Source organism: Hemiscyllium ocellatum, chromosome 42, assembly GCF_020745735.1.
Source record: "Hemiscyllium ocellatum isolate sHemOce1 chromosome 42, sHemOce1.pat.X.cur, whole genome shotgun sequence".
In the NCBI taxonomy this organism is placed as follows: domain Eukaryota; kingdom Metazoa; phylum Chordata; class Chondrichthyes; order Orectolobiformes; family Hemiscylliidae; genus Hemiscyllium; species Hemiscyllium ocellatum.
The window spans coordinates 32,185,170-32,210,226 of record NC_083442.1 but is presented as its reverse complement, the minus strand read 5'-3'; the positions used below and the strand labels follow the sequence as shown (position 1 = coordinate 32,210,226).

General features: G+C 43.8%; 1 protein-coding gene across 2 annotated transcripts in view; it reads left to right on the top strand.

Moving 5' to 3' along the window:
* The window catches only part of ttc23 (tetratricopeptide repeat domain 23), a 66,478-nt gene that overhangs the window by 10,388 nt on the left and 31,033 nt on the right, over positions 1 to 25,057 (top strand). For both annotated transcript variants that reach the window (XM_060853647.1, XM_060853648.1), the window contains exons 4-5: positions 1,818 to 1,974; positions 5,349 to 5,474. In XM_060853647.1, coding sequence (XP_060709630.1) covers positions 1,818 to 1,974; positions 5,349 to 5,474 — 283 coding nt within the window. The remainder of the gene's footprint in view (positions 1 to 1,817; positions 1,975 to 5,348; positions 5,475 to 25,057) is intronic.

Here is a 25,057-nt window from a genome sequence, read left to right as displayed (position 1 = left end):
GCAGTAATGACAGCTTACCTTCTCAACAGCTCCCTGCTTCCCCCTCACTCAACAGTCCCTAAAATTCTGTGTTTTATCCATGTATGAGGAAATGGGTTCTGCTGGGAATCAAAGTTATTTCAACTCTGAAGAAAGGTCACTGGACTCAAAACACTAACTCTCCTGTCTCTCCACAGATCTGCTGAGTTTCTCCAGCAATTTCTGCTTTTTAATCCTGATGGAGTTTTCTGTGGGTCCGTGAATCTAGGGGTGAGGGGAAGAGTCATGTTGCTTGTCAATAGTCCACTCAGACTTTGAAAGCCTGTATAGGGTTGCAGTGCTGCATGTCACCTGTGCTACACTTCCCAAATGTGAATCGATCCCCAATCTTAAATGTGGCCAGTTGAAAATAAAACCAGTTCTAATAAGGTGGGTACAGTGGCTCAGTGGTTAGCCCTGCTACCTCAGGCCACCAGGGACCCTGGTTTGATTCTAGCATTGGCTGACTGTCTGTCTGTACAGAGTTTGCACATACTCCCCGTGTCTGCATGGATTTCCTCCCACAGACCAAGGATGTGTAGGTTAGGTGGATCGGCCTTGCTAAATTATCCACAATGTCCTGGGATGTATAGGTTAAGTGGATTAAACATGGTAAATGCGGGGTTAAGGTAGGGAATGGTTCTGGGTGGGATGCTGTTTGGAGGGTTGGTGCAGACTTGATGGGCCGAATGGCTTCTTTCAATACTGTGTGGCTTCTATGATTCTTCTAATGTTCTAATAAATATGTTGCCTCTGTTACTTTCCCTTGTTCTCAGTTTATTTCTTTGCTGAAGCAAGTCATTTCCTAACAAGCAATCCACTGTTTGATTATAAAACATGATGGTGATGAAACTACTTCCGAGGAGTGTGTTGTGGGCTCATGTTGACAGACTGCAGACTGTGAGCCAAGCTATTTCTGGCATCTCCCGAGACCTTATGCAGCCTAGTCTGACAACTGCTATATACATTGGAGCATTCCACCTATGGGGTTTGAAGTTCGGAGAACGGTCCATGGCGGGGGAAACGTATCTGAGAAGGATTAACCCCCTTTGCCCACACATGTCTTTAGATGCGACTGAAAAATACTTGCCTGCTGGGGTGTTTCTGCCCATTCCTGTGCACAAGTCAACATTACTCACTTATCTTCCTCCTCCTCCTAAGCTGCATACGTCAATCAGGCTGGCATATTTAAGCTTCACATGGTTAGTAAGCTGAGTTTGAAACTGAACAGCCCACTGGGTCCTCATTTCAGGTCTCTGCTGAGGTCACTGACCTCCATTGGGTTTTTCAGCAATCTGGCAGTGGTTTCGTGGTCATCATTAGACACTTAATCCTAGATATTTAGTGAATGCAAATTCTACCATCTGCTATGATTCGATTTGAACCCAGGTCCCCGAACAATAACTGAGTTTCTGAATTAACAGTCTGGTGATAATACCGCTAGATGGTCCCCTCCTCAGTTGAGTGTGGTCTTGGGATAAATCAGTAGTGGACGTCCACTGAAGTGTCCTTCTTAACTACAGCTAAAAGGGCATTTTTCCTGGTAAATGCACGTGTTTGTGGTGTTCATCACAGGTGAATCGCTAGCTGGATATTCATTGTCATGCCATGTAGGGTGGGTGGAATGAAAACTTGGGACATAACTGGGCAGCTGCTGACCCATCCAGTGGGGGAGGGAGGGGGAAGATAAGGAATGGTTAGCAATTTTAAATCGCTGCTGATCAAAAGTAAAGTGTAATCTGCAGCAGTAAGCCAAAAGTTGCACAATCGTTCTCTCACAAGCCGTACTGCTCCCACAGGACAGGCCCCGCAAGCAAAGCTACACTGTGAAAAGGCCAAAGAGATCATGTACTCAAACACTCGGCATCCAGTTTCTGAGGAGGAGAGGAAAGATATCCTCCGAAGTTTGATTGCCATGTTCCTCACACTGGGTAAAGCGATGGTGGGACTTCAGAAATATCCTTTTATTGTACTGATTGCACTTTACAAGACCTACGACCACTTTTTGAGAGAATAAAGTCCGGTCTACAGCCATGTAGTTGCTGCTACGTTATAGAAACATAGAAATCAGGGGTAGGAGTAGGCCATTCTGCCCCTTATGCATTCACAATCGGTGCCTTGCATTTTTTCCACTGTTGACCATTCAGCATAGAGTCATAGAGATGTACAGCATGGAAACAGATCCTTCACAGTTCTATTGAAACAACTGGAAATGTAACCACTACTCCTTTTCTCAATTCTCCTTCACCGAGCAGGAAGAAAACTTTAGAAATGGTGTTCCTATCGTGCCTTTTGCAACCTCAGAGCATACTTTATGGTTGAATAAGACATCAAGGAATAGAGAGCAGGAGTATCACGTTGCTCGAGGATCTGCCATGATTTTATTGAATGGTGGAACAGGCCAAAGAGATCAGATGGCTACCCTTCCTCCTATTTTCTTTGTTTTTACATTAAACAGTTTTATGTGTAGTCATTGCTGTAATGTAGAGAAATAGAGAATCCATGTACCCAGTAAGGTTCCATAAACTATGAGAACAGAGCATCTATTTCTGTGATTTGGCCACAGGTGACAATTAGTTAGGATGCTGAGAGAATAGTCAAGAGAAGTAAGATGCAATCTCTAACATTCACCTGATGACAGATAAAGCCTTAGTTCAAAATCTTGTCTGAAAGACAGCTGTTTCGATAGTGCAGCATCCCCTCACTCCCGCAGCGAGGCCACGAGTCTAGAGCTTGTGCTAAAGTCTCTGTAGTGAGACGTGAACCTAGAAAGTTGTAGGGGCAACTGTTTGATCAACTAAGGTGCCAATCAAGCAATCTGGTTGGTGTCAAGCTTCTTGAGTGTTTTTGGAGCTGCACTCATCCAGGCAACTGGGGGAGTATTCCATCACACTTCCCACGTCTCCCTCGTACCTGGTCGATAGACTTTGAGGTATCAGATGTGCTTAATGTAGACAATTGTTCCAGCAACTGAACTGCAGAATATACTTCAGTGAATTTAAACTGTTGAAACTCTTCTCTTAAAAAATCAATGATGTGGAATTTCATTGGATTCACATATTCTGAATCCACACACGCCTGTCATTTTGTTAGTTAATTTTCACAACAAAAGAAAACAGACATTCTCATTTTTTTAAAAAGGGTCAAATTTATTTGTTTAAGCCCCTCATCAGCCAGTTATTTGCACTCTCACCTGAAGGGGACCATCTTCAAATCCTAATGTCTGTTAGCAATTAACAGCAGTAACATCAAACTAGCAATAAAGTGTGTTACTGCAACAAGTAACTCCCCTCTTGACTTCCCAAAGCAATTCCATTATCTACAAGGTATAAATCAGGAGTGTGATCAATTACTTTCTACTTTCTTGGATGAGTGAAGCTCCAAAAACATTCATAAAGCTTAACAGCATCCAGGACAAAGCAGCCTGCATGATACGCACCACGTTCACTTCCTTCACCTGTGATGCACAGTATCTACAAGATGCACTGTAGCAACTCAACAAGGCCAACTAGAAGGACAAGGGCAGCAGATACATTGGAACACCACCTCCTGCAAGTCCCCCTCTCAGCAACACACCATCCTGACTTGGAGCTATACGGCTACTCCTGCATGTCATTGGGTCAACATCCTGGAACCCGCTCCTAAATAGCATTGTGGCTCAATCTATAGCAGTTCAAGAAGGCAGCTCACCACTGAAATGACTCCCCAGAGGCCAGTATTCAGTCACCAAATCACCCTTTATTTAAACATGGAGAGTCCTTGATCCAGCTCCCTCAGAGCCAGCTCTCAGAGTGAGCAGAACCTCTGACACCTGTTTTTTTTTAAATTTCCCCCCACACTACTGCCTATTGTGGTTATTTTTCCCCAGCACCCATGTCGTGTGTGTGCAGGTGTCGGACGCAGTGAAGAACAAGTGCGTAAATATTTATTTATATTCCATCACCAGGAAGAAAGGAAACACTTGAGTGGCCAGTTACAAGCAGCGCCCTTCTCGAGAGAGAGAGAGGGCAATGCTGCATGATCAAAAGGTGAAGGAGAGGACGCTCCTGTTTATTTTATGTTTTTTTCACAAAATGGAGAGACATTCCTGTTCTTTGTTTTGCACAGAACCTCTGACACTCCTATTTATTTTTTTTTGTTCACTCCAGTTTATTTATTTTTTGTTTTTTTTTACCCCCACACTACCGCCTAACTGCGGTAGTGCATATTTTCACTCCAGTTTATATCTGTCAGTCAGGGCTCATTGATTGGATGAGGTTAACAGCTCCAAACAGAAAACTTATATTCTGTAAAGTCCACCTGGCTGACTTTGTTACAATTACTATCACCACCACCTGCTCAAGGGCAGCTAGGGGCGGCCTGTAAATGCTGGCCAGCCAGTGGTGCCTACGTTCTACAAATGAATAAAAAAAGGCAATTTAAATTAGTTAGCAATCCGATTCACCCACCTTCTTAAGGGCATGATTTGGAGACACTGGTGTTGGAGCTGGGTGTACAAAGTTAAAAATCACACAACATCAGGTTATAGTCCAACAGGTTTATTTGGAAGCACTAGCTTTCGGAGCACTGCTCTTTCATCAGGTGGTTGTGGAGTACACAATTGTAAGACACAGAATTTATAGCAAAGTTTGCTATAAATTCTGTGTCTTACAATCTTATTCTCCACAACCACCTGATGAAGGAGCAGCGCTCCGAAAACTAGTGCTTCCAAATAACACTGTTTGGCTAGAGCCTGGTGTTGTGTGATTTTTAACTTCTTAAGGGCAATTTGGAACTGGAAATAAACACTAACCCAGTCAGTGATGTCAAGCCCTGTGAAAGAATTAAATAGTTAGGAGCTCAGCCTCAGGCTACAGGCCTGGAGTCAAATATAGTCTGACCCAGTAAGAATGGCAAGTTTCCTTCATGAGTGATTTATTTGGGGTTTTTTTTAACAACACTCAGATGGATTTTCATTTGTATATTTTTAATTTTTTTTAGCTGAATTCATATTGCCCATAGAGAGCTTTGATCCTGTGTTTTCATGGCATACGAATTGAATATCATAGCCGGTACTCTCAATGGTTTAGATTGGAGCAGGAATCCAGGATATTCAGGCAAGCTTTAGTGGCTCATAACTGTGGTGTCAGCCGAATTGTCGATTGCATTGTCAGGTGCCAAAGGGCTACAGAGGTGGAGGAAGGAAGTAGAGTTGATCTAAAAGATTGGCTAAGGTCCTACAGAATGGCAGGACAAGCTTGAAGGACACTTGGGCCTACCTATGCCCTTTTTGTTTTCTTCGACAGAGAATGTCCTCTACACATAGTCTGCTTTCCCTTAACTTTGCTCACTCTGAAAGAGGCAGAGCAAAACCTGCTCAAGTCGGAGAAGGTTGTAGATGAGCTTCGACAGGCCGAGGAAGTGCCACTGGAAGAGATTAGACGAATAAATGCTGAAATTACTTTGACCTTGGGAAGGTAAGCGCTAAGATTTGGAAATTCCATTTGTGCATGTGTCTTAAAATGTATATTTTTGCAAAATCAAATGCATTCAAATATTTGTTCAAAGGCTAGCCACACTCCGAAAGGATTCTGACGCACAAGTCACAATGGAAGGATGGTTGAGCATGAAGGAGCCCAGCTAATAAGCTTTAAAATATGAAAAAGGCTTGCATTTATACATGACCACGGGATTTCCCAAAGCACTTTAAAGGCAATAAAATAATCTTGAAATGTCATCATAGCCGTAATATAGGAGATGCAGCTGCCAATCTGTGCACAGCAAACTCCCACAAACGAAAACCTGACTCCACCATTGCATATTTTAAAATTAAGTATCGTAATGACATTACTGGAGTGTGGTACAATGTTGTGCAGATCATAGCTTCAAATAATGCTCGCCTCTCTGTGCTGCAGGGTGAACTGAATCAGTTGTGATAGCAGTGGGAGTGCTTCTCCTGGTCTTGGTGAACCTTTACTTTATGTATTCAGTATTGTCACTGGACTGCTGTTTCAGTGGGGAGAAAGTGAAGACTGCAGATGGGTGGAGATCAGAATCAAAATGTGTGGCGCTGGAAAAGTACAGTCTGTCAGGCAGCCATCTAGGAGCAGGAGAGTCGACGTTTCAAGCATAAGCTCTTCATCGGGAATTCCTAACAATGGTGACCTTGAAACTATCATCAATAAAAATCCATCTGGTTAACAAGGGTGCTGAGAGAAAGGGAAATGTGTTGTTCGTATCCTATCTGTCTTACATATAACTCTGAAATGGCCGAGGAAGACACACAGGTCATTTAGGGATGAACAACAAATGCCAGACTTGCCAGGGATTCCTACATCCCATGAAAGAGGAAAGAAATTCCTGGGACATGGGCACGATTGTATAACTTACCTGGTTAATATATAGCATGGCTATAGGCCTGGAGTCAAGTGTAGTCTGACCCAGTAAGAATGGCAGGTTTCCTTCATGAGTGATTTATTTGGGGTTTTTTTTTACAACACTCAGATGGATTTTTATTTGTATATTTTTAATTTTTTTTTAGCTGAATTCATATTGCCTATAGAGAGCTTTGATCATGTGTTTTCATGGCATACGAGTCGAATATCATAGCCGGTACTCTCAATTGTTTAGATTGGACAGGAATCCAGGATATTCAGGCAAGCTTTAGTGGCTCATAACTGTGGTGTCAGCCGAATTGTCGATTCCATGCTTGCCTGTTCTCAACTGCAATGCCTTCCAAAGTCAGATAGCCTGCTGCCCAGTCCAGTGGCCCCCTCACAGGAGCAAGTGAGATCTGCAGCTGCTGCAGATCAGAGACGAGAGTGTGGTGCTGGAAAAGCACAGCAGGTCAGGCAGCATCCGAGGAGCAGGAGAATCGACGTTTCGGACATAAGCCCTTCATCAGGAAGGGCTCACAGGAGCCTTGAGCTGTTGCTCATTTTCAAACAATGAACTAACTGAAACCAGCACCTTGGGGAGGGATAGGAAGGAGTTGGGTGGGACTTAAAGGACTGCTTCTTTGGAAATATTTTGTTAAATACTGTTTTCTAATCTTCTCTGCAGCCTTTACAAATAAACTATAGTTCTTGATTCAGCAACTTTGTTTTGTTGGATTCAAGAGTGACCAAACAGCAAGTGACCTTCGGAATAGGTGTTGGGATATTCAATACAGTAACAGATAGCACCATAAACATAAGACATAGTGATAGATTGGTGTACACTCAAGTCCAAATTGATTGCTCAGAAGTGTTTATCTGCATGCCAGTAACTTCACTTTAATTTTAGTCCTGCTTTCTGAACAGCAGAGAGACTCTCAGTGTTACAAAAATAAAAGTTATTTTTAAATTAACCAACAGAGGGGGAACAAGGGTCACAGTTCAATTCTAAAATGCATCAAGTTGTACACTTTGAGAATATGACCTCATTTTAAAACATTGTCAGGAGAAGATTAACATTTAAGAGAATTGCTCAAAATATGGAAGAGTTTGGATACTCGAGTAGAGTTGGAATAGATAGAGAGGGACTGAGTATAATTAGTAACTGAAGAACCCAGATTTTAAAAAACTGGTTACAATAACAGAGGGTAGACAAGGAGAACCTCTTTGTTTGCAGAGTGTGATTTTGTTGTGATCTGTAATGTTCTGCCTCATGTTGGAAGCAGATCAAATGGTAACTTTCAAAGGGAAATTGGAAAAGTACTTGAAATATTTGCATTTGGGGCATGAGTCAGGAGGGATTGGAGCAAATTAACACCAGAGTTTAATACTGGCCTCCAAAGAGTCTGGGAATGTACTTTCCTAGTCAAGAATTTTATTTCATTTTGCACATTGCAGAACTCTAACACCATTGATATGTGTTCCACCTGTAGGTCCATCCAGTCAAGTCATAGAGATATACAGCATGGAAACAGACTTTAGATTAGATTACTTACAGTGTGGAAACAGGCCCCTCGGCCCAACAAGTCCTCACCGACCCGCCAAAGCGACAACCCACCCATACCCCTACATATACCCCTTACCTAACACTACGGGCAATTTAGCATGGCCAATTCACCTGACCCGCACATCTTTGGACTGTGGGAGGAAACCGGAGCACCCGGAGGAAACCCACGCAGACACGGGGAGAACGTGCAAACTCCACACAGTCAGTCGCCTGAGGCGGGAATTGAACCCAGGTCCCTGGCGCTGTGAGGCAGCAGTGCTAACCACTGTGCCACCGTGCCGCCCAGACTTTTTGGTCCAACTCACCCACGCTGACCAGATATCCTACACTGACCTAGTCCCATGTGCCAGCATTTGGCCCAATCCCTATCTAAATTCTTCCTATTCATTTGCCCATCCAGATGCCTTTTAAATGCTGTAATTGTAGCAGCCTCCACCACTTTCTCAGGCAGTTCATTCCTCTGCATGAAAAAGTAGCCCTTTGTTAACTCTTTCCTCACACACCTTAAACCTATGCCCTCTAGTTTTGGACTCCCCTACCTGGGGAAAAGACCTTCACTATTCACCCTATCCATACCCCTCATGATTTTATAAACTTTTTTAAGGTCACCCCTCAGCCTCCAACACTCCAGGGAAAACAGCCCCGGCCTATTCAGCCTCACCCTATAGCTCAAACCCTCCAACTCTGGCAACATCCTTGTAAATCTTTTCTGAACCCTTAAGTCCTCACCCATTTATCCCTTAATTAACACATAATCACCATCTCATCCACAGTTCCATTTGGTTCCAGGCAACCTTGCCAGACCTTAGCAGATTATAATATTAGACTGCTCTTTACAAAGAGGCAGAATAGACCAAATGGCCTCCTTCTATACAGTATGATGATTCTGTACCAAGAAGTGAGCACTTTTGCAGGTGCCAATACAAGAAGCCAGGTTTCACATGTGACCCTCTTACAACTACTCTCTTAGTCATTGCCAGTGAGACTCTGTGTGCAACTCCGCTGAGGAGCCCAGTAGATCCTTGGTCTCTGCTGAGTTACCTGATTGTACATGGTGGGACTGGATACTGCAGTTTGAACTCAACATCGGAGGACGCTAAGAGGAAGAAATGTCTAGCCAGGCTTCTTAAGACCAAGTCATTATTCAGTGATTCTTGTTGAAGAGTGCACGGCTACTCAAGGGCTCAGTGCATCTGTGATGCCTCCTGTAGTTGATTGCCTCTGTCAGTGTTCGCTATCTATATCAGCACACGACAGTTGGCTATTTAGGCACAATCCCAGGTGGTATGTGGTATTCATAGAATCGCCAACTCATGGATTAACTCATCAGGACAGGAAAAGAAAGTATCAACTTGTCATATACTGTTACATTTTGGATTTAGTACTTGCTTTAGTGACACATTTGCTTCTCTAACATGTTCTCCATCAATGTCTTCTTCTGTTTCTGTTGTGTGTTTGAGTTTTCCTCTTGCTATGCTGATCTGTGGCTGGGTCTTCCTGAGACTCAATGAGGCATGGTGCATCCTACTGATGTACTGATTGCACCTACCTATGGCTGCCAGCCTGAGGGGGAAATCCAGCCTTGATTGGTCACAGGTTGTGGAGAACCCTCTTTAGTTTTGGAGAGAGAGAGAGAGAGAGAGAGAGAGAGAGATTTCGTGGAGTCCGGTTTGAGAATCACAATTCTGCTGTGGCCCTTCCAATGTTGCCAAACTCAATGAATTCTCTATCTTGGTCTCCCTTCCCCCTGCCCTGCCCCCATTTGAAATGGGGGCATCTATCACCAGCCTGCGTCTGGCTGGGATAGCCCGATCCCTCTGTTACACTTTTGCTTTCAGGTAAGGGATAAGATGGGCTCACTTCCCTCACCAGCTGAGGTTACCCATCTTATTCCCTCATCTAAGGCTTGGTAACCCTCAGGTTAAACCACTGCCAACCATCTCTCAGTGTTCACCTTATCCAAGCCCCTCATGATTTTATTAACCTCTATAATGTCACCTCTCAGCCTCCTACATTGTAGGAGAAAAACCGTCCTGTCCTACCCAGCCTCTCCTTATAACTTGAACCTTCCAGTCTGGGTAATACCCTAAATCAAAACGCAGTTGCCTTCAATTAATTACCATAAGAAAGCAGTCCTGAAAAGAGTCCTTTGACCATTGCATTCCCTTTCTCATAAAATAGCATATGCTTCGAATTACTGCTTGAAATCTTCACTGATCTGAAGTTGTTGTGATTGTTGGCCATTCTTTATATCCTGGTCATCGTCCTGACATCAGTAAATGTGCCTTTTGTCAGTTTAAACTTAACCCTCATACCCGTATGTTCTGTTCTCGAGATTAGTCTTGAAACGGTGCTCCAGTTCTCTAAATTCTTTAAACCAGAATTCCTCTCTTTCGGATTTCATATGATGCAAAAAGGTTTATTTTCTCATAGCTAGCAGTGAGAGGGAACTGTGTCTAATTCCTGCAGGCTGGCCATCTATCCTTGTATTACAAGTCAATGCATGTCATGTTTGGTTTCCTGGTAACCAGGGCTACAAACATTCATACACGTGGAAATTACATTTAGTGTAATGTTAGAATACTAGTGGTAAATGGTGGTGTGTATTTGTCTCTAAGGTTTCACCAACAATACCTTGAAAGCTTCCAATCTTCCATAGTGGCTGAAGTTCAGTAAAGCTTTTGATAAAGATCCCCATGATAGGCTATTGCAGAAAATACAGAGGCATGGGATTGAGGGTGACTTAGTGGTTTGGATCGAAATTGGCGAACTGAAAGAAGACAGAGGGCGGTGGTTGATGGGAAATGTTCACCCTGGAGTTCAGTTACTAGTGGTGTAACACAAGGATCTGGTTTGGGGTCACTGCTGTTTGTCATTTTTATAAATGACCTGGATGAGGGCAGTTTGTAAATTTGCAGATGACACTAAAGTTGGTGCAGTTGTGGACAGTGCGGAAGGATGTTGCAGTTTACAGAGGGACATAGATAAGCTGCAGAGCTGGGCTGAGAGGTGACAAATGGAGTTTAATGTGGAAAAGTGCGAGGTGATTCACTTTAGAAGGAATAACAGGAAAAAAGAGGACTGGGCTAATGGTAAGATTCTTGGTAGTGTTGGATGAGCAGAGAGATCTCGGTGTCCATGTGCATAGATCCCTGAAAGTTGCCAGCCAGGTTAATAGGGTTGTTAAGAAGGTGTACGACATGTTAGTTTTTATTGGTGGAGGGATTGAGTTTCGGAGTCATGAGGTCATATTGCAGCTGTATAAAGCTCAGGTGCAGCCACACTTGGAGTATTGTGTACATTTTTGGTCGCCAAATTATAGGAAGGATGTGGAAGCTTTGGAAAGGGTTCAGAGGAGATTTACTTGGATGTTGCCTGTAATGGAATGAAGGTCTTATGAGGAAAGGCTGAGGAGCTTGAGGCTGTTTTCGTTAGAGAGAAGGTTTAGAAGTGACTTAATAGAGGCATACAAGATGATCGGGGATTAGATAGGGTGGACAGCAAGAGCCTTTTTCATCGGATGGTGATGGCTAGCATGACAGGACATAGCTTTAACTTGAGGGGTGATAGATATAGGACAGATGTCAGAGGTAGGTTCTTTACTCAGAGAATAGTAAGGCCGTGGAATACCCTGTCTGCAACAGTAGTGGACTCGCCAACAATAAAGGCATTTTTTTAGATTAAATTAGATTCCCTACAGTGTGGAAACACTGACTGGGTAGGTTACTGACCCTCTGAAGAGTAACCCACCCAGACCCATTTCCCTCTGACTATGGGCAATTTAGCATAGCCAATTCAACTGACCTGCATATCTTTAGACTGTGGGAGGAAACAGGAGCACCCGGAGGAAACCCGGGCAGACACAGGGAGAATGTGCAAACTCCACACAGACGGTTACCTGAGGCTGGAATTGAACCTAGGATCTTGGTGCTGTGAGGGCAACGGTGCTAACCACAGAGCCACCGTGCCACCCACTTAAATGGCCATTGGATAAACATGTGGATGATAATGGAATAGTGTATGTTTGATGGGTTTTAGATTGGTTTCGCAGGTCGGCACAACATCAAGGGCTGAAGGGCCTGTACTGCACCGTAATGTTCTATGTTCCCTTAAATTCTAACCCTATACACTGATGGTGAGGCAAAGGTAGTGTTTAGGGGCTAACTTGCATAAGAATGTGTGACACATATTTATTACATTAGTTGACTTTAGTTTGGTGCCAAGTCATTTAAATACAAAACAACCACGGTTATCCAAATGTCAATTATCCAAATTTCGGATTATCTTAACAAGATCTTAAGGTCCCGTAAAAATATTATCCATTAGCCAAACAATCAGTTATCTGAACAATCAATTATCCAAACAAATGACTCCCCGTCCGTCTCGTTTGGATAATCAAAGTTGTTCTGTAGATACTTTCACTTGCAGAGGTGATGCCAGTGAACAGTGTATCTGTTCAGGAGATACAGAAATTGAAGAATTTCACTAGTTAACTAAACTAGAGTCTTGCTGAAGAGAGAGGTAGCCTTTCAAAACGTTACGTTTTGCAATTATCTGTGATACCTGCACCAATCAGACTCCCTGCCAACTGATCAGCACTCATTTCTCATGCAGTCTAAATTGTTGTTTCCTTCTGAAATTTAGTATTCTTGCAATTTTGCTCTGATGAGTGCACATTGGAAATCTTCAACATCATGCCTTTTTTTGCAGCACTATTCAGCCTTTATATTGCCCCAGGACTGTTAGATGAACTGATTCTGAAATATAAATCACAGAGAATGTACATGTAAAGAATACTACTTTTTAGTCATTTGTTCCTGGATCTGGGTGTTGCTGGCTAGGCCAGTACATATTGCCAGTCCCTAATTGCCCAGAGGACAGTTAAGAGTCAGCCACATTGCTGGGCGTCTGGAGTCAGATTACCTTCCCTAAAGGATATTAGTGATCCAGATGGGATTTTACAACAATCTAGAGTCTTTATATGATCACCGTCTCTTTATTCCATATTTTATCGAACTCATATTTCACCATCTGCTGCAGTGGGATTTGAACCCCATCCCCTGAATAATGGCCTAACATTCTGAATTGCTACTCTAGTGACATTGCCACTATGTTGCACTTGAGCCTTCTCAAAGCCCTTCATACACCGCTCACTAAACCTCAAACCTCAAACCTCAAAAGTGACAAACCTCAAAAGTGACAACACCATACTGGCTGGAAAGCACTGTGAGATGATCTGAGGTTCTTAAAGGTTCTATATGAGTGCAAGTGTTTCCCTCCTTTTACACTGGGGAGTCCTTTTGACTTTGAGAATCGGGGAGTTGGCACTTTGTTTTACAGTTTCCATCGACCTTCAAACATTCCTTCCCTCTCTGCTGCTTCAGTGAAGTCTGCCACAGACCAGAGATTGCATTAACAGCCCATAGGCTGGCAGATATTTGGTGTACTCCTATTACTTTTCCAAAGAGAAAAAACTGAGCTATCATCTGTCTTTAAAAAGATTGCCAGCAGGTCAAGCACAGTTTGTGCACAATGACGTGACAATGTTCGCATTTGTTTAGCAAGTTCCACCCTCATCTCAAAGCACGGGTTTATGGCAAATTCTTTTACGGTGTGGTAGTGGAAATTGAGTCTGCCAAAGAAATAAGGGAAAGTAGATAAAAAGTCAGTGATAATGAATTTGTTTGGTGATCTGTGCAATAAAACTGTCATGAGCATGATAACTGAAGTATTTTCTTTCTTGACCTATTCCATGCTGTCTGGCATTCTGATGGACAGTTCACGAGCGATGTCGAGTGGACAGGAATTTAAAGTCGTTCCCCTAGGCCATCAGTTGTGTTTTCTCAGTTGGAGTCCTGCTCCCCTCAAGTAAAAACATCAGGGTGACTGAAAACAGAGTTTTTGTCTTCTGTCTCTGCCACAAAGGAGGGAGAGAGTGATGATGTAATAGAATGATGGAGGAATTTTGGGGTATTGTTCAGGGGGCCTCTTGGGGTGTTGTTCAGGGGGCTTCTTGGGGTATTATTGATGGAACTTCTTGGGGAATTATTAAGGGGACTGCTTGGGGTATTATTAAGGGATCTTCTGGTATTGTTCAGGGGGCTTGGGGTATTATTAAGGGGACTGCTTGGGGTATTATTAAGGGGACTGCTTGGGGTATTGTTCAGGGATCTTCTGGTATTGTTCAGGGGGCTTGGGGTATTATTAAGGGGGCTTCTTGGGGTATTATTGAGGGAACTTGGGGTATTATTAAGGGGACTTATTGGTGTATTTTCAGGAGGCTTCTTGGGTCAAACAAGAAGAGGGAGTTCCAAGCTCAGGATGTGCTGTTTTAGGGAATGGCTAAAGAGAAATTCTCAGATATGATGGGAGGGTGAACACTGAGATGGCAGTACTGTGGTGTGTTGGAGTAAATAAGGAGGAGGGAATATATTCGGGGAGAGTAAAGGATAGTAGGGCTTGTGGTAGTCTTGAGGAATGGGCAAGTCGATTCGGCTCCACTCCAAGGGGGTGCTGAGCACCTGCACCTTATTTGTACACCATGTGATCAATTGCAGTTTTAATGCTTCAAGGAACTAAAGTATGCCCCCCCCCACCCCCACCCCCAGCTTGATGAGAAGAAACCAAATCACCTGAAGGAAAGAGCTGCCTCACCCCCTTTACCAAGAAATTCACCAGAGAATGCTTTATTCTGCATTTTAATTAGAAAGTAATTTGTATAATGCCTTTCCCAGCCTGAGGATATCCATAGCCCAGAGCAATTCAAGGGTTTTTGGTGTAAGCACTTTTGTAATCCCACAGCTCATAAAGTAAGTGGTACCATCACTGGGCTAGTAATCAGAAGCTTAGACTAATGTTCTAGGGACTCAGCTGGTGGAATTTATATTCACTTAATAAATCAGGAATTAAAAGCTATTCCCAGTAATGTTGACTACACCATCGATTGTCATAAAAACTTTTAGGGTTTCCTAATGCCCTTCAGAGAAGGGAATCTGCCATCTTTAGCTAGTCTGGCCTACATGTGATTTCCGGCCCATAGCAATGAGATTGACTCTTAATTTCCCCCAGCAAGGTAAAGGGTACTTCTTTTTAAAAATCACTCAGAATGTGAGTGTCACAGGCTGGGCCAGCATTTATTGTCCCGTCCCTAGTTGCCTCCTGGAGAAGGTGGTGGTGAGATGCCTTCTTGAGCCACTGCTGTCCATGTGCTCTGGGTTGACCCACAATGCCCTTAGTAAGGGAATACCAGGATTTTGACCCAGCAACAGAGAAGGAGCCGTGATCTGTTTCCACGTCGGGATGGTGTGTGACTTGGAGTGGAACTTGCAGGTGGTGGCATTCCCATGTTTCTGCCACCCTTGCCCTTCTAGATGATAGTGATCATGGGTTTAGAAGGAACCTTTGATGAATTAGGATGGGCAACAAATTCTGACCTGCAAATGTGTTGCTGGTCAAAGCACAGCAGGCCAGGCAGCATCTCAGGAATAGAGAATTCGACGTTTCGAGCATAAGCCCTTCATCAGGATGAAGGGCTTATGCTCGAAACGTCGAATTCTCTATTCCTGAGATGCTGCCTGGCCTGCTGTGCTTTGACCAGCAACACATTTGCAGCTGTGATCTCCAGCATCTGCAGACCTCATTTTTTACTCGAACAAATTCTGACCTTGCCAGTGACAACCACATTCCATGAAAGTTAATAAAAAATGTACAGCAAGCTCCCATTAGCATCAGTGTGGGATCATGAATAAGATTGCCAGCTAATTTCATTAAATTTCATTTTTGTCCTGTCTGAGGTACAGTGTATACATTTAATAAAGCATGAGATGCCAAGTCAAATGGTCTCCAATGGGTTAATTTGAAGCTCTGTAGTACATTCTCAAAGTGGATTGTAAATTAGAAGTTTATTTTTATTTCCCCTAGTTGCACAGACAGGGAAAGGATGAGGTCATTCAGTGTCAAGCTGCTTATTAACCAGTGAGGTTGGAAACAAAGGATTCATTCACTGCATTCCCTCATTGAGTTAATTGCACAGGAAGAAGATGTCACACCTGAACTCAGTCCCACTTGCTGGGGATGACAAGGAAAGTTGGCAAAAAACATGGAGGAGAGAAAGAAAAGTATAAATACTCCCCTGGTTGAACGAGTGGTTTCTTATACTCCCAGGAGTATAAGGAGTCTAATCTTTTTATCATGTCCGTTTGAGTGGGCGTGAAGCTGTCAGATTGTTGAGAGAAGCCCAACAAGCTCCTTCTATGACCTTTTTAGGAAAGGAAACTAGCCATTTTATCCAGGGCGCTGGGCTGGCTGCCGGGCAGGCAGGAAGGTCAGTAGCAGAGGACTGTGCCTGTGGACTGGGGGGGAGGGAGAGAGAGAGAGAGATCATGGTGTGTGGGAGGTGGGGGAATGGGGAGAGACCACAGGGGAAACTGCTTCTTGTCATTTCCAGTTATTTTGAATCATAGAGATGTACAGCATGGAAACAGACCGTTCAGTCCAACTTGTCCATGCCGACCGTTATCCTAAATTAGTCTAGTCCCATTTGCCAGCATTTGGCCTACATCCCTCTAAACCTTTCCTATTCACATACCCATCCAAAGCTTTGACAAAGGATCAGTTAGTCTCAAAACGTCAGCTCTTTTCTCTCCTTACAGATGCTGCCAGACCTGCTGAGATTTTCCAGCATTTTCTCTTTTGGTTTCAGATTCCAGCATCCGCAATAATTTGCTTTTATCTGATTAATTAAGGCAGAGTGATAATTACAATAAATTTAAAACAAGATGATGCTAGAGACAAACCAAATGCCTGGAATCACATAATAGATGTAAGAGTCTCGAGCCAAGAGTCTAACCAAAGTAACAAGTAATCCAAAATTGTACAAACTAATTAAGGTAGAGAGATCATAGCAAGTTATCAAGGTGATGGTGTCAAAATAGGAGAGTAAGGAAGATTTTACAGATGTAGGACAGTATGATGGAGTAACATGTTACGTGATATGAATCCAAGATCATGGTTGAGGTTGGCTTTCTGAGTACGGAACTTGGCTCTCAGTTTCTGTTCAGCGGTTCTGTGTTGTTGTCTATTTCAAAGGCCGCCTTGGTGGATGCTCACCTGAAGATCAGAGGCTGAATGTCCTTGACCACTGAAGTGTCCCCCGACTGGGAGGGAACACTCCTGACTGGTGATTTCAAGTAAACCTGTTGGACTATAACCTGGTGTAGTGTGACTTCTGACTTTATTCATCCCAGTTCAACACAGGTCCCTCCACACCAGGGAAAACAGCCCCAGCCTATTCAGCCTCTCCCTATAGCTCAAATTTTCTAACCCTGGCAATAACATTGTAAATCTTTTCTGAACCCTTTCAAGTTTAAACAACATTTTTCCTATAGCAGGGAGACTAGAATTGAATGCAGTATTCCAAAAGTGGCCTCACCAATGTCCTGTACATCTGCATGACATCCCAACTCAATGCACTGACCAATAAAGGCAAACGTGCCCACAGAGTTCTAGGATGCAGCACTGTGGCATGGTGGTTAGCATTGCTGCCTCACAGCACTAGGGACCCAGGTTCGATTCCAGACTCGGGCAATTGTCTGTCTGGAGTTTGCGCATTCAGTCCATATCTGCGAGGGTTTCCGCTGGGTGCTCCAAAGATGTGCACGTTTGGTGGATTAGCCATGCTAAATTACCGACAGTACTCAGGGATGTGCAGGCTCGGTAAATTAGCCATGATAAATGCAAGTTTATGGGGATAGGGATGCTCTTGGGAGGGTCGGTGAGCCGATGACCTCTTTCCGCACTTTCGGGATTCTGGGGATTTTACGAACCAGGTGGAGTTTGATCACAAAGCAGAGAACGTTGCACCTCGGAGGGTTGGGCTTCCTGGAGATGAGGGCAGGTTTACTTTTGGGACTATAGAGCTAGTTGTGGGTGAGGTGCTCGCACTCTTTGGCCAGACGAACTGAGCTGAGAAAGTCCATGCCCTTTGGATACGTCTGCTGTCTCCGCGGAGAGCTGAGATACCCGGTCCCGCTGTTCAGCTCCAAGCACACTGACCCATTGGGAGTTAATCAGCAGCGGTGGTTCATGGCCAATACTGACCTGTGCATTCAGAAAAGAAGCTGAAATAGTGAGCCATATGAAGGGGAATACAGTCGATATGGGGAGGCTTATGGGCGGCATTGCGAGAGATGGGTAAGGCGGTGACCATTGGGTAGGAGGGAATTGGAGGCCATGGGGGTCAGTGTGATGGTGAGGTCAGTGGCTCAAGGGCTCAGTGACCACCCGTGCACACAGGCAGGTCATGCCCATCATGGGTATTAATGTTACCAATCTGCCTCTCAGAATGGAAGTACTTGCCCACTCTGTCCCTGTCCATCATGAAGTAGGCACCAAATCACAAATTCACTGAAAATCAAGTAATAAAAATCAAAATCTGCAGGCAAAAACCACTTGTCTGTGATATTTCTAACCTATTTTTAATGAGCTCCACACTCGCGGAGTTTTGCGAGGGTTCTCTGGAAAGGAATCCTCACATGAACGGGGGGAATGACTGCACCGGGTTAGGGTCAAGTTTCACATAATCAGATAAAATCCAAGATCTCGGAGGGTTGCAGGCTGGAGCGGGTAACAGGTTTTGCTGACCTCAGGTGTACATTGGGTCGAAAATGGGGCCTTGCAGGTCAGTGTTAGAATCACCAAGCCTAGAAGTAAAGCCATGAATGAGAGTTTGCATAACAGTTGTCTTGAAGCAGCAGCAGAGTCAGTTCCATGTTGCAGAGGTGGAAGTATGTGGTTTTTAGCGATGGTGTGGATACATTGAGCAGGAGTAGGCTATTTGACCCAGTGAGCATGCTCCACCATTCACTATGACCATGGCTGATCATCCACCTCAGTAACTTGTTCCAGCTTTTCCCCATACCCTTGAAGCCCTTTAACCTTAAGAACAGTATCTAACTCCTCCCTGGGATGTTTTTGGCTTCAAATGCTGGGCACTTGTGTTGGGTTCCTAAGAAATACAGAACGAGTCCGCAATCTTTTAGAATATCTTGTTTTTTTCCGTGTGTGTCGATTGCATGTTTGCCAGTTGAGAACTCCGCAACAATAGCTGTTTTCAGACTCTTTATACTTTTTTAACTCAAACTCCTGAACTTGCAAGTAATGGTCAGTACCTTCTGTTAATCTATTCTGCAATATCTTACAGTGACATACTGCAGTAAGTTATTGCAACTATTCCCCACACCCTAATTACAAAACCTCTGTAATAGTCTGTTTGGCAAGTACTACTTATCTGCGCCGATACAATTCCCCTCGTTTCGAGGGCACCCACAAGTCAGCTCTTTGCAGTAGCATTTGTAAGTCTAACGCTTGTTATGCTTTGGCCTCATCACACAATTTTCAACGTACTCTGCACCTGGTTGGATCAAGGTCAGAGTGATAAAAACAAGGACTGCAGATGCTGGAAACCAGAGTCTGGATTAGAGTGGTGCTGGAAAAGCACAGCAGTTCAGACAGCATCCGAGGAGCAGGGAAATCGATGTTTCGGGCAAATGCCCTTCATCAGGAATAGAGGCAGGAAGCCTGCAGGGTGGAGAGATAAATGAGGGGAGGAGGGGGAGAAAGTAGCATAGAGTATAACAGGTGAATGGGGGTAGGGGTGGAGGTGATAGGTCAGAGAGGAGGGTGGAGTCGATAGGTGGAAAGGAAGATCACTCTAGGTCAGGTATGATACCATGGTTCAGACAGTCTACCATGGTGACCAGGTAGAGGGATGGAGTCCAAAGCTAAGCAACAGAGTTCATGACAGGAGCTGAAGGCAATGGATTCCAACTTTCCCAAACCTTAATTGGAGAAAATTTCTGCCTGTTCTTTACTGAAGGTCATAATCTGACATGTTTGAGGCAGAGAAAGTGTCATCAGGTAGGACTAGATGTTGTTAGCTTATGAGTAGGAACTGACATGTTTCTGAGTGATACCATTGGGTGCAGAACGCCAGTGATAGATGGGTAAGGGTAAGTTTCCGCATCTGTAGCGTGTTACAATCAGGCAGGGAGAGGTAAATCAGTTTCCCCATTCTTTTCAACCTCCTCAATTCACCAAGACAAAGATTTAATGTTCTTTTTTAGCTCATAGCTATTAAATTTCAGCAAATTAAAAATGTTACCATTACACCAGTGCCACTCCAATAATAACCTTCCTCTTCCTAATTCTGATAGAAACAGTATCTTCTATTTCTTGTATGACCTTGCAACCTTAACAGTGTTTCATCTTCCTTTTCCTGTTTCCTCCTTGCAATATGTTTTCTGTGTATTTTGATTCCGATAAATGTGTGGCTGCAAGACAGGTGCGGGAACGGGAAATCTGAAACCAAACTGCACCTGCAAAGGCTTAGAAATCTTATCATTCTCTATCTTTTTTTGTGGAATAATGTCTTTTTCTACATTGTTTCTTTATTTATTCTTTCATGGGATGTGGGAGTTGCAGGCAAGGCCAGCATCTGTTTTCCAAGTCCCTTGAGATGAGGGTTTTGCTCAGCCATTTCAGAGGGCAATAAGAGTCATGGAATTGTACAGTACCCTTCGGTCTAACTTAGCCGTGCCAACCAGATATCCGAAACTGATCTAGTCCCATTTACCAGCACTTGACCCATATCCCTCTAAACCTTTCCTGTTCAGGTACCTACCCGGGTGCCTTTCATACTTTATGATTGTACCAGTCTCCACCACTTCCTTCCTCTGGCAGCTCATTCCATACACACACCACCCTCTGCGTGAAAAAGTTGCCCCTTTGGTGCCTTTTAAATCTTTACCCCTCTCACCTTAAACCTATGCCCCCTAGTTTTGGACTCCCCCACCCTAGGGAAAAGACCTTGTCTATTTACCCTATCCATGGCACTCATGATTTTATAAACTCTGTAAGGTCACCCCTCAGCCTCTGATGCTCCAGGAAAAATAGTCACAGCCTCTTCAGTCTCTCCCATTAGCTCAAATCTCCATCCCTGACAACATCATTGTAAATCTTTTCTGAACCCTTTCAAGTGTCACAACATCTTTCCTATAGAAAAGAGATGAGAATTGCATGCAGTATACCAAAAGTGGCCTAATCAATTCCTGTTCAGCCACAACATGACCTCCCAACTCCTATACTCAATGCTCTGACCAACAAAGGAAAGTAGACCAAACACCTTCTTCATTATCTATCTACCTGCAACTCCACTTTCAAGGAACCATGAACCTTACTCCAAGGTCTCTCTGTTCAGCAGCGATCCCCAGTAGGTGATCTTTGTCACTTCTTTACTCCAGATTTTATTGAATTCAAATCTCACCATCAGCTATGCCGAGATTTGAAGCCCCATCCCCTGAATAGTGGTCTGGGGTTCTGAACTGCTGCTGTAGTGAAATTGGAACTATGCCACCATTTGACCTTTTCATTGAGCCATCTCAACGCTTTTCATATATTGTTTACTGAACTTCAAAAGTGACAACACTTTGTTGGCTGGAAAGCACTTTGAGATGTTGAGGTTGTGAAAGATGCTTCGTGAATGAAAGCCTTTCCTCCTTTTACACTGGGGAGGTGTTTTGACGTTGAACATTAGTGAATTGGCTCTTTTTTTTAACATCTCCTGACTTCATATTTCCATTGACTTTCAAACATTTTCCTCTCTCTGAGCTGCTTCAGCAAGATTTGCCACAGACCGGAGACTGCATTAATACGGTCCAAAGGCTGGCGGTTAGCACTCAATCACGTTGCTGTGGGTGGAGTCACATGTTGGCCAGACCCAGTAGGAACAGCAGATTGCTTGCTCTAAAGCACATTACTGAACCATGGGATTTTAACAACAATCATGGTCACCATCAGTGAGAACAGCTTTCATAATTTTTTAAATAACCTATTTTTCCAATCAGTCTGTTCAGCGATGTTATGACACATGTCAGAAGCATATGAGACTCCAGTACAGAGGTAGGGACAATACCACTGAACCACAAGAGGACCCAAGTTGAGCTTTCAATCCCAGATTTAAGAATTGGATTCTGATTTCACCAGCTGCCATCCTAGATTTGAACCTGTCTCATCAGAGCATTAGGCCGGCCCTCTGGATTGTTAATGCAGTGATCAGTCCAATTACTAGGCAGGTATCTTGATCTCATAACCCTTTCATCCTCTGATTCTGCTACAGGACAGTGAGAGGCCATTCAGTCCAGCCTGACTACAATGATGCTTATAAAGCTCCACACTCTTTGCCTGAAGACTACACTTAATCTTAACATTCCCTGTTCAACACGATAGGAAATCAAGAAAATGAGTAAATCGTATTATTATGTGCAACTTCTGCCCTAGCAGATTTTCAAAGATAGTGACCTAAGAAAGTAGGGAGGGGAGAACGTACAAAGCACATTTTTTACTGGAGGCTGTATTGTAGAACAGTACAGAAATTCTCTATCAATTGAAATAACCAATTGCAGCTGTTGGAATTGGAACAGCACCCAGCTGCTGCAGTATAATTGCAGGAGTCTGAGACGCAGTTAATCAAGTTTTGCTGGAACCCGTCCACTTCATTTTAACCATTAGGAGCACCACAGCAGCAGAGATGTTTCACAATGATCAGCAAGTAAGAATTCATCCTCTAAATGGGAAGGCATTTAACCATAGAGTCATAGAGATTGTCCAGCTCAGAAATAGACCCTTCAGTCCAACTTGTCCATGCTGACCAGATGTCCTAAATAAATCTAGTCCCATTAGAGGCCCATGTCCCTCTAAACCCTTCCTGATCGTATACCCATCCAGATGTCTTTTAAATGTTGTGATTTTACCAGCGTCTACCTCTGGCAGCTCATTCTGTACACACACCACCCTCTGCATGAAAAAGTTGCCCTTCGGGTCCCTTTTAAATCTTTCTCCTCTCACCTTAAACCAATGCCCTCTAGTTTTGGACTTCCCCACTCTGTGGGGAAGACTTTGTCTATTTACCTTATCCATGCAACTCATGATTTTATAAACCTCTATAAGGTCACCCTTCAGCCTCCAACACTCCAGGGAAAACAGCCCCAACCTATTCAGCCTCTCCCTATAGCTCAAACCCTCCAACCCTGGCAATATCATTGTAACTCTTTTCTGAATCCTTTCAAGTTTCACAACATCCTTCCTCTAGCAGGGAGACTAGAATTCCATTCAATATTACAAATGTGGCCGAAACAATGTTCTGTACAGTCACGACCTGACCTTCCAACTCCTGTACTCAATGCACTGACCAATAAAGGGAAGCATACCAAACGCCTTCTTCACTACCCTGTTACCTGCGACTCACCTTGGAGGGGATGACCGTGCACTCCAAAGTTTTCATATTCAGTGACACTCCCCAGGACTTTACCATTAAGTCCTGCCCTGATTTGCTTTTCCAAAATGCAACACCTCACATTTAACTAAATTAAACTCCATCTGCCAATCATCGGTCCATTGGCCCATCTGATTAAGATCCTGTTGTACTCTGAGGTAACCTTTTTTGCCATCCACTATAACTCCAGTTTTGCTGTCATGTGGAACTTACTAACCATATCTCCTAAGTTCATATTCAAATCATTTAAATAATAATGAAAAGCAGAGGACCCAGCACCAATCCTTGTGGCACACCCACTGGTCACAGGTCTCCAAGCTGAAAAGCAACCCTCCACCACCATCCTCTGTTTGAGCCAGTTCCATATCCAAATAGCTAGCTTTTTCTCTATTCCAGTCTACCATGAGGAACTTTGTTGAACACCTTACTGAAGTCCATATAGATCCCATCCATTGCTCTTCCGTCATAAATCCCTTTGTTAATTAGAGTCATAGTGATATACAGCATGGAAACAGACCCTTTGGTCAAACCCGTCCATGCCGACCAGATATCCCAACCCAATCTAGTCCCACCTGCCAACACCTGACCCGTACCCCTCCAAACCCTTCCTATTCATATACCCATCCAAATGCCTCTGAAATGTTGCAATTGTACCAGCCTCCACCACACCCACTGGCAGCTCATTCCATACACGTACCACCCTCTGCATGAAAAGGTTGCCCTTAATCTTTTCTGAACCTTTTCAAGTTTCAACTTAAAAAAACTCAATTAAGTTTGTGAGACACGATTTCCCACGCACAAAGCCATGTTAACTATCCGTAATCAGTCCTTACCTTTCCAAATACATGTAAATCCCGGCCCTCAGGATTCTCTCCAACTTGCCCACCACAGTCAGGCTCACCCCTGTAAAATTTCCTGGCTTTTCCTTACCACCTTTCTTAAATAGTAGCACCACACTAGTCAACCCCCAGTCTTCCAGCACCTTGCCCTTCACTCTCAATGATACAAATCTCTCACTTCCCTAGCATCCCACAAGAGTTCTAGGGTACACCTGATCAGGTCCGAGGAATTTGCCCATCCTTACGCGATTTAAGATGTCCTACACCACCACCTCTTTTTTCAAGATAGAGTCATAGAGATGTACAGCATGGAAACAGACCATTCCACCCATCTCGTCCATGCCAACCAGACATCCCAACCCAATCTACTCCCACCTACCAGCACCCGGCCCATATCCCTCCAAACCCTTCCTATTCATGTACCCATCCAGATGACTTTTAAATGTTGCAATTGTATTAGCTTCCGCTACTTCCTCTGGCAGTCATTCCATACACGTACCACCCTCTAAGTGAAAAAGTTGCCCCTTATGTCTCTTATATATCTTTCCCCTCTCACCCTAAAGTTATGCCCTCTAGTTCCGGACTCCCCAACCCCAGGGAAAAGACTTTATCTAATTACCCTATTCATGTCCCTCATGATTTTATAAACCTCTATAAGGTCACCCCTCAGCCTCCAACGCTCCAGGGAAAACAGACCTAGCCTTTTCAACCTCTCCTTATAGCTCAAATCCTCCAACCCTAGCAACATCCTTGCAAATCTTTTCTGAATCCTTTCAAGTTTCACAACATCTTTCTGATAGGAAGGAGACCAGAATTGCATGCAATATTCCAACAATGACCTAACTAATGTCCTGTACAGCCGCAACACGACCTCCCAACTCCTGTACTCAATACTAGGTTAAAGGTTACATGACACCAGATTATAGTCCAGGGCAATTCACAAGGAAGAGGT